Source organism: Aythya ferina (genome assembly GCF_964211825.1).
Source record: "Aythya ferina genome assembly, chromosome: 17".
NCBI classification, from domain to species: Eukaryota; Metazoa; Chordata; class Aves; order Anseriformes; family Anatidae; genus Aythya; species Aythya ferina.
The window spans coordinates 5,907,648-5,918,452 of NC_140316.1; the positions used below are offsets into that span (position 1 = coordinate 5,907,648).

Genomic DNA, 10,805 nt, shown 5'->3' on the forward strand with positions numbered 1-10,805 from the left:
ATTCCCTAGTTCCACATGCAAAAACACCAAAAGCGAAAAAAACAGTTCAGAAGGGGATGCTTGCATGGATGTGCACTAATTAACCACTTCACGCCCAGCAGCAAAAGTGCTGAGTAAGATGCAAGCCTCCACCAAAGGATGAACATTTTTGGCAGAGTTTCACTGGAGGACACTAAGGTGGGGGGTTGCCTGGTAATATGCTGTTCTGCTGACACAGTGCAACCACAGCACAGCAGTAAATAAAAAGCCTCAACAGAGCAATGTATTTATTCTCTAACTGAAAACCCAATTAGGTTAAAAATGACGATGCAATAGAGAAAATGGAGAGAAATCCTTGAACGCCTTTACGGGTTTTCAAATAAGATAAGAGAACGCTCGTGTGCGGTGTATTCAGTCAACATTTCCCTGTTTCCTGTGCTGTTATTTTAGGTTTTGATCAGTATTTGTCAAACATTATTCAGAACTGCAAAATCAAAATGGAAGGCTGACTGTAACAGCAGCATCCTAAGAATACTTCATTTGCCCTTTTCGCAGTAATACAATTAAAATATTTTTGTTATAAACTCCCTAATTCAATAATCCAGAAATATGCACATTAGGAAAAACAAGAAAGAGAGTGAAGGATTTGAAGAGTTAAGTCACTTGTTTTCCACCCTGTGCCTTACAGCACAATGCACTTGTAAGTATCGAGCATCTCCCCAGTCACACGCATTAGCTGAAGGTCTAAAAGAAAGCCATTAAGGCCTGCTTTGCTGTCCTTCACTTAAGTGTACAGATTTAAATGGATTTTACACTAGCGGGAAATGTCTCCACCTGCACCCTGACAGCTTGCCCTCTACCACCCCCCACCCCAAAGGGAGATGCTTCTGCAGATGCTCACTGCATTAGCAATCAAAGCAAGGTAAGAAACAGGCAGCATTAATCCGCACAAGCTATACCCCGCTGATCTGTAAGTAAAGCTACTTAATCATAGTTGCTTGTGTGCTATGCACTACAGCACGTTACAGTTGCTATGGCATTTAGCTAGAACATGTGCATCCAACACTTTCCTTATCGAGTACACAGCGTAAACTGAGACTTTGTTCCCTGTCATTTCACACCCAAGGCAGAGATCAATAATCAAGAGCACAGCATAACAAGCTTCGTATTTCCAATTAGTATCTTAAGAGGAGAAAATGCAGGAGCCAAATGCGTATTTCAATTACACTGGAGATTTGTATTTTTTTAAGCAACTACATGCAGCATCCAAAGCAGACATGATTTATGGGAGTAAGTTTTTAAATAGCAGATAACCTTCTGCAGTTTGGGAGAAAAAACGGTTTCAGTACCAGAGCAACATATGATTTGGAGGGGAAGAAAGTGACCCTGTTTTCCCTCTATCTGCTCACCAGCGTAGTGATGCCAAAAAAGGGCATCCACTGCCGTGGTGCTGCTTCTTGCAATCTGTGATCAGTGGTGAAATACTTCAGCTTTCACATGATGCCTGTGTGTTACCGCTTTCTAACACCCCGTTGATACGAACGGGACGGTGCACAGCACACATATTGAAAGCTCCCGTGTACTTTCCTAAATCAGGCTGCAAGTGTAAACCAGCGCAGTTAGCGCCGAGGTTATCTGCGCTGGCTTAGTTGTGCTAGCTCGGGTGATAAAGCACACAATAACAACATTTGCACCACAAGCTTCATCAGCGCAAGTTTTGGACTGGATGTGGTGTTGTGACTTCTAACACTAAACCAAAAATAAAGTTATTTTTACCCAGTTAACAGCATTTTTGATTAATACCTTGGAGGTTGTTCCCACAGCAGAAAAGTGAAGGCCACGACTCAGAACTTTCTAACAGAGGCTTATCTCTCAGCTAAGCTCGGGCCTAGATGAAAGCTTCCATTCTGAAAGGCAGGATGACTTCATCTCAACAGGCCAGCACAATTCGGCGACTATACACAAAAACCTATAGCTATAAAAATCCGCAACATATAGCTGAAGGCTGTGAAGAGCCTTTGTTGAGAAGTGTACTGGTGTACAAAAGATTAAACATCAGAGAGAGAAATTAATGCTGATACAGCTTTCATGAAGTCATGGCCCATAAACCTCATTTAGCACCTCAAAAAATGTGCCGAAAGAACAGCAGCAGTGTCGGAACAAAGTTGGTAGAGCAACCTCAGAAAAAGTTTTCCATCTGAATCCCTCCAGTTATTGCAGAATTAAGTTTCTTTAACTACTGAGGAGGACGGAACGAGGAACCCGAGGCGAGATCACCGCGCACGCCAGGCATCACCCAGTCAGTAGATACGCTATCTTGCAGCAGCATCTCAGCTCACCCCTGCACATCTAGGCTACTAAAAAAATAAAAAAAAAAAAAAAAAAAGGAAAAACCACCGCCACCATCTCACCGCCGTCCTTCGGAATTTGGCAGCTCATCCCTTTAGCTCCCTAAGGCTGCCGTGAGCCGGAGCAACCGCCCGGCTGCTCGTTAGCGGGACTCGGCACCAGCCCTGCCGGCACCCAGCGGGGCCGAGGCGCGGTGCCACCTGCCCGCACACAATGCCCGGGCGGAGCACGCACCGCGCCCCGACAGGGGCAGCACGCCCAGACCCCATTTTTTTTTTGGGGGGGAGGCTCAGGCTTTTTTTTGGGGCGGGCACACGGCGAGGTGCAGGACCCCCACGGCCTCCTCACGGAGCCGGGCCCCGGAGCGCGGGGCTGGGGCCGGGCCCGGCCGCGCTGAGGCGGGCGGGGAGCGGGGGGAGGCGGCGGGGCGATGGCGGGGGGGGGCCGGGCAGGGCCGCGGGGCTGCCCCGGGGCCGCTCCCCGCAGCCAGGGCGGGCCGCGAGGGACGGGAAGGGAACGGAAAGGAAGGGAAGGGAAGGGAAGGAGGCGAAGGGAAGGGAGGGGAGGGGAGGGCTCGGGCGCTGCCCCGCCGGGCCGGGCCGCGCCGCCGGCACTCACCACACCATGCCGTAGGCCCCCTCGCCGATGTAGGAGAGGTTGGTGTAGCGCGGCCCCACGTCGAACACCTGGCCCCGCACCATCTCCGGGCCCCCGGCGTTGGCGGAGCCGCCCGCGGCCGCGGCCCCCGACACCGCCGCCATGTTGTGTCCGCGCCGGGAACCGCGGGCACCGGGCGCGGGGGGGGGACGGGAGGAGGAGGAGGAGGAAGAGAGGCGGGAGGGGGGACGGGAGGCGGCGAGGCGGCGGGGGAGGAGGCGCGGGAGGAGGCGGAGGGCGGCCGGGAGGACGAGAGGCGTCGCCCGCTCCGCAGCAGCGCCCGCCGGGCCCCGGGCCCCGTCAGCGCCGTGCCCGCCGCGGCCGCTCTGAGGAGACGCCGCCGGCCGCGCGCGCGCGCATCGAGCGGGGCGGGGGGGTGGGGGGGGAGGGGAGGCGGGGCCTCGCGCTGAGGGGGCGGGGACTCAAGGCGATGGGGGCGGGGTCGGGTGGGGACGGGGCGGGGCGGAGGGGCGGGGCCGAGGACTGCGGTAACCGCAGCCGCTGGGGAGGGGGCGCGGCGGGCGGGTCACGTGGTGGGCGCGGCGGCGCTGCGGGCCGCCCGCCGCCATTAGAGGCGTGAGGGGGCGGCGGGGCAGGAAATGGAGCCCGGCACGGCCCGGCCCGGGGGCAGCGGGGCTGAGCTCGGTGCGGCGCCTCCTGTCCTGGGTTCGCGGCTGTGCAGGCGCTGCTTAGCGCCGTGCTCACACCGAGCTGCGCTCGCTGTTGCCGGCTGCCCGTGCAGGGCGGGGAAGGCGCCGCGACCTCCGCCTGTCTGCTCCCTCACGGCTCGCCTCGCCCCCAGCAGCCTTCCCCTGGGCCGGGAGTTGACAAGAGTTGCGCGCAGAGGTGCTCACTCCTCTGATTTCACGCTGCAGTTCCGTAACCAGCTCGTCTTACAGTGATTTTTAAGCCAAAAAGCAGCCCCGATGTGAAATCCCCCAGCTCCTTCATTTAACCAGTGCTGCTCGAGCTGTGCTCTCTCCCACTCCTTCCAAAATTCACCCAAATACATACTTTGACACCTCTTGGTGTGCCTGTACCTACACACACCATCCCCAGGGCCAAACCCTGCCTGAGGAGCCCAGCACGGACCCACCCGCCCACCCCCTGGTGCCTTGCCCCATAACCAGGCACCAGCTCTGCATTCCCCACTGACAGTGCTCGCCCAGCAGCTGTTAGCTGACGGTCCAGCTCCTCCGAGGTTCTCACCGCTTGTACTTTGCCCTCTTTTTCAACGTTTCTCTCAGCTCTGACACCGCAGTCCCTTTCTGCTGACATTCCTCCCATTGCCATCTCCCACCTCTCTGCCTTCTGGCACCCCTGTGGGTGCAGCCATCGCCCTCCTCCTCCCAGCTACCAGAGGGCACCTGAGGCATCACCTCCTGACCAAACACTTGCAATTTGCTGTAGCTGGTTCTAGATACTGTACATTCTCCAAATTACAACTTATTAGCATCCTCCAAAGCATCAGGCTCTGTTTGACCAGAAGCCGAGGGAATTCACCAGTTTCATTGCGCAGCTGGTTGGCCATCTGCAGCCCAAGGTCTCCCCTTAAAGCAGCCCTGCCCCGCAGGTCAGGGCTTCAGTTTGATGGAGTGAAAGCTGTCAGGGATGGCCAACAAAATCTAATAAACTCCTCCATGTATTTAACAGACATTGAGCTACACAGCTTTTTTGTTGTGTATTTGAGGGGGAGAGTGCTTTCCATTTATTTTTCCTTGCATCCTTTTCATGATGCGTTCTGCACTTTAGAAACCCAGCATTATTTTTCTCAGAAATTTTAGACAGCAGTAAATGTGAATAAATGTTTAAATTTTCTGAAAACAAGTAAAGTAAGATTTAAAAGGTTCTCAACTCCAAAAATGAAATTATGGTTACAGTTCTGATTTCTTACATAAATAAATCTGTCATCAGCAAATGCAAAACAAATGATTATAGTGAATCTAGTTTAAACACAACCTGTCATAGCAAAATTTAATTAAAAACTGGTGTGTATCTACATTATTTTCTACCTTCACAAAGATGCATCAGAACAAAAAGAAAACCAGCCAGGCAGGCCAGGAAATTGTGGAAAGACCATCAGCACCTTTGAATGCTGTGTTCAAATATGTTCAAGCCAACTAAACCCAAATAGGCAACCAAAAGGCTATGGTGTACTTTGCCAACAATTTCTCTTGTGACAGAACTTAGCGTACATATTTCAGTTAGCGAGTCAGGCAGGCTGGATAGAAATGTTATCAATTGCTTTTCAGCCTATTTAAATATACTGCCATTACCTGCACTTCAACGTTGGGTCTGGGTCTTTCACTTTAGCAAGGTGACATTAGAGCCTCAATTCTGAAAAGAATGTAAATGTGTTTTATGAAAATTATTAGTTTGACAATCAAAATAATGGGTTATGTTGGTGGGGATAGGTGATACTACAAAATTACAGCAGATAATGAAAAGCAGGGGGTAAAAGTGTCTCCATGCCTCAAACAGAAACAAAAACACTGCTAAGAAGAGCTTCTCCAAAGAGAAATGCAGTCCCTTCTGTTTGAAAGCTATATTAGGAAACAGCTAAGCCATACAATAGGTCAGTTTAAATATGCCATGGTTTGGACCATCTCCATCTTCGTATCAAGTTCAGGAGTCACATGGATGAGTTCATTCTACAATCAGGGTCCGCAAATTCTCTGTACAGTTATACACATCTACTTTAACTGTTAACTTCGCGTTCCGTAAATAGGTCTCTTGAAAAGCAAATGTCATACTAGGAAAGGCCCTATGAGTCCTGGAAACAGCATGATCAGGTTTAGGCAAAGAACAAACAACACACAACTGCCCTACAGTGTCATATTTTATTGGGGGTGGAAGGGGGTTCATTTTTTATTTTTTTATTTTTTAATTAAAGCTGCATCTCCTAAAAGCATCACCACTGTGACAGTTGTATTATTTGTGTGGAGATACTGAAGATGCAGCTTTTATAGCATTTGCTGCAGGAGTATGGCATTTGCTTTCAGAGTACCTCAGTATGACCCTGACCTGCCACCCTCATCATTGAAACAAATTACAGGTGTTACATATATAAAACAATTTTTCCCAGCACTAGTTAAAGAGACCTCAAGCCTCTGTGTGGGGGAGAAAAAAAAAAAAAAGAGAAATAAGACATGTAAGATGTTTCATAAAGATATATTTTAACTTCTCAGGCACTCAGGAACCATGGTGATGTATGAGACACAAACTTAAATTGCTTAGATATGAGCTCTGATCCACTGGGAACTACCCTAAGATTCATAAAGAGCATCAGATGCTAATAACTTCTAGGCAGTATCTACCTGGGCTTGATTTAACTGGTGACATACAGCCAAAATCCCTTCAGATTAATTTCCATTTAAATATTGGCCATTGCTTTGGCTGTGTGAAGTGACCTTAGCATAAATGAGAATCTCTCTGTAATCTTATGCTGTTGGGAAGTTAAAAGTTTCATGCCCAAAGTGCTGGATAACTTGATGACAAAACAAATTTAATTCTTTTTGCCCTGGTATTTTCTTTTTTCACCCATTTAGCATTCTGACTGAATTTGCAGGAAACTTATGGTGGCTTATACCTTATGGGCTTAAAATTAATAAACAGATTGCTATGTTTGTTTTGTACGTGACAAGGGGAGCACAAAGGATTATTAATCACAGAACTGTTCTGTCAGAAACAGCCTTGATTTTGCACTGGATATCATTCTGTCACTGTCACGCTGTCAGCACTGTAGGGGATGTATTATCTATCATGTTCTTGTTAGATTTGCTGTTCACAAATACGATATAGCTTGAAAGCTCAGGTACAATTTCAACTCATTTTTGTGTTCTTTAGTTTTGTACAAGTAGTTTACAACTATATTATAAATATTTTAGAAGGAATCCATTTTACAGCAACTTTAAAAGCTTATTATATAATTATAACAATTTAAACTAATATACCGACATTTTACGGCTAAGTAAAATTAAGTTGCTTTTATTTCTCAACTGCAGTAGCAGCAGTATCCAGGCACTGTCCTGCACTTCAGTAATGGAAATTTCCCAGCTTCAAAGCACGCTCTGTCTCAGTCAGCTGCAATAAAACTGAGTGATTTCAATATTGCTGTGTGCTTTACTTGTCCTCAGTTATCTGGAGCTTGTATCTTTTGAAAACCGACTTCTCCTCATGAGCTTGCTTCATCTCGCCCAAGACTTAAAATTCAGTAAACAAGCTACAGATGAAAAAATAACTGAACAAGATAAAGTTATTCTACAGGACTGGCAAAACAAAACACATGGGCAGCCAATATTTAGATAGAATATTGGAGTGACTTGTGAGGATGTCGCTGAAATCCTGCTACATTAACGTTTTTCTTGCGCCAAAGCTTTATGCACTGAAAGGCTTTTAAGTTTTTACAAATTTGATTTAGCTAGTGTGTAATATCAGTCTCTTGACCTATTTCTGAAATCATTGATTGTTAGGCAAATACAATAAAATACAGAAAAGAGACAAGATTACTAGAAAACCTCAGAAGTCTCATGATTTACAAACACTAAAATATGCAGTCTGTTTCCCCCACTTGTTCTCAGTTCAGCTGTTGGCAGGACAAGCAATGCCTCCAACAAAGGCAGAAGTCAAAGAATGCAGAAACAGGATCACTGAGGTTTTATGTTGTCTAGATGTTGCAGCAACTCTGTTTTCAATATTTCTTGCTTATAGCTGAGGGCAGAGGAGAAAGCATCAGTCCTGATATCTACACCCAACTGCATCTGGCTTTGTGCAAATGAAGTACTTGGAGACACAAAAGTCCCTTCACTGAGAAGCAGTTTGGGAAATGATATTAAACCCTCAAACAAGACCTTACTAGGCCTTCCTTTAAAGTGATGCTGTTGTCACAAACACATATCTAATGATTTTGTGGTGGCACAAGTATAGTTCCAACTGTCTGCTGTTGTTACGCTTCGTCTAAGTGATGGGCACTGTCTGAACAGAAACAAGGTGCAGGAAACAGTACACTTATGGCATTCTAAGATTTTCACATAAAAGCCACTGGGGTTCAAAATTCAGCCTGAACTGATACATCACACTGCCTTGGCACAGCTATTCTGAGTACAGGTTTCCACATACAAACAGACATACTTAGCTTTCCTGCTACTAGTCTTGGCAGATAACAAGACCTGACTGGAACCAGGACTGCCGGTCCTCCTGTACGGGGCAGACCCAGGCCCTGCTGATACTGCATGGCAGGACTGCAGAAGAGGCACCTCCAGATTTACAGCTGAGACACATTTTGGGTTCCTTCAGGGAAAATCTGCATCGTTGCTCTCTAAGCTGTACCTGTGCTGTGGGAGGGATGGTGTCAGTCACTTCTTGCACTTTGTTCAGTCACTTCTTGCACTTTGTTCAACCCACTGACCGAAGAGCCCAATGAGTTTGTATTGCATATTTTTAAAGACGTTACATCAATTAGACATCAGTTTCCACAGTCTGAAACTGGCAAATCAACATGCAGTTTTAAAACAACCAATTCTTTTGCAGTTTTGCATATCTATAGCAGAAATGAGCTCTGCAGACGAGATTTCCTGAAGGAAGTGGTGTCACAGCATGTTGAAAAAAAGAGCCAGGCTGTTGGAATCTGTGTTGCGTTACGTGGTTAATGCAATACCTCTGAGTGCTTCCTGTTTATCCAGAGAGAGAGTTTTTACCACACCATAGAACTTGCAAGCATTTAATAATAAACACTAAGAAAAAAATACATATTTCCAAATATACAACTCCCTGTGGCATCTGTCATTATAAACAAGAGAAGGTTTTCATGATATATATCATATATATATTCTCACTACTCATGTGAGAAGCAGATTTCAAGGCAGAGCTCATGTCTCACTGAAATCCATGCCACATCTCTTATTAGGTCATTGGACCACTGCATGCATATATATACACACACACACACGTATATACATGTATATCTGTGATATATAAATAGTGATACGTTTTAATGAGCAAATGTAATTTTTACTATCAGCATTTGTCATTTTTGTAAAGAACATAAGAGAATGAACATTCACAGAGATGCAGCACAGAGCCTTATAAAAAAATGGCAAAAGTAGGATTTGCTTCTACCAGCAATAATCTGCAAGTGCTGAGGAACCTAATCAAATATACAAATTGTGCAGATGCTCAGAACAGTGCTGTCTTGCTGCGTGGCCTTTCTCACTTGACAGCTTTGTCTCAATTCTTCTAGATAAATTAACCTAGCCTGAAAAGGTAGAGTTGTGAAACAGAAGGGTGAAGAATTTTCAACAGCAGCACTCTTTATGGTGCAACTTGCACCCACAGCAGATATGATCTTTGGCAAGGAAATACAAACTACTGAGACTGATTTAGGATGTTCTTGTGATCATAGGTAGAACTTAATCTGAAGCAGACAGGCACATGGGGCTGGAGTCAAGGGGGGCATAATTCAAAGTTTCTACCAAATCCACAGGGAATAAGCATTTTGTTAGGTAACTATACAACAGTGCAGAAGACAGCCCTTGTGCCTCATGGAGCTTCAGCACTGAAGGATGCTAGTTGAGCTCAGGGCAGACTGTGTATCTTTGTTCAAGCTTTCTGGGACAAATGAAAACAACTAAATTGCAGTTTTATATAGTAACCCTGCTGCGTGGAAACTCTAGATGGGTAATGACTACATATAATTCTTCTTTAAATAGCTGTAACATTTAAAACCCTGTCACTTACACTGTTATCAGTTAGACCAGAGGACAGACTGAACCTCAGAAAGATGTTCCCTCCAGCCACCAGCACTAGATCTAGCTAAATTGAATGTAATTAAGACACTTATAGCTTTTTGGATTTTGAAAGTTTTAACAATGGGAAAATTATCTGGCTTACTTTACCATTGTCTTGCCTGACATACAGTGGTTATTACTTTAGATATGCAGAGCCTAACAATAAAATGCCTTTTTAAGTGCAATACATCCATTGTAATCAAGCACCACGTTTATCTTATTGCATTACTGAGTCTCTGGGTCTTGTACAAATGACACAAAATTGTTGAGAGGATCTCTGAGTGTCCTGCATCTCAACCAGCTTTTTAATACGACGTCTTATTTCCCACCATCATTAACAGAGCCAAACTGAACCCCTGCCCTGGAAATCCTTTGACTGAAAGATCAACAGCACTGAAAAGTATTTTTGACTATTTGACAATAAGGGATGCTTAAAAAAAAAAAAAAAAAAAAGGGGGGGGGAAGAAAAAAGAGCAAGCAAGAAGACGCTGTTCTTCTTGAAGAATATGCCAAAACATCTGTAGGATGATGCTCTACGTCCAATTTTACAGGTAATGGAGGTAGGGTAAGATTAAGCAATTATATGCTCTGCCAAACACTACGTATGGGAGAACAGACAGCAGATGTCCAGCCACTTAGGCCTGTGCCTTGTGCACCAGATCACGGTATGGAAATGTGTGTGGATATTTAATTGTAATTCAACTACAAATTGCTTGGATTTATGAGTCTGGGAAGCCCATATGCTGCAGTGAGAAACGAGCGTTTATTAGCACAGTAGCTATGCTGGCCTTTCCCGCAGAGAAGCAAAGTACCCCCTTCTATAGAAAATGGATTAAAAGGGGGCAGCATACCACTCTCACGTCCCATTTACCTTTGTGAAGTGCAGCTGGATAAATGCCAATATGTGGATACATTTCCATCGTGAACTCTGAACAGCTTTTACTGCCGCTTGTCTCAAATAATAAAAATGCAGCAGCTGTCCTCTTATCAAATCTCAATTTGGAGAAATGTATACCTAAATAATGGAAATAAACA

General features: G+C 45.7%; 1 protein-coding gene across 1 annotated transcript in view; it reads right to left on the bottom strand.

Moving 5' to 3' along the window:
• Nucleotides 1-3,314, bottom strand: part of MAPK1 (mitogen-activated protein kinase 1) — a 34,618-nt gene extending 31,304 nt beyond the window's left edge. Inside the window, exon 1 of the mRNA XM_084539068.1 lies at nt 2,947-3,314. Coding sequence (XP_084395194.1) covers nt 2,947-3,089 — 143 coding nt within the window. The 5' untranslated portion in view covers nt 3,090-3,314. The remainder of the gene's footprint in view (nt 1-2,946) is intronic.
• Between the last annotated feature and the right edge of the window lie 7,491 nt (nt 3,315-10,805).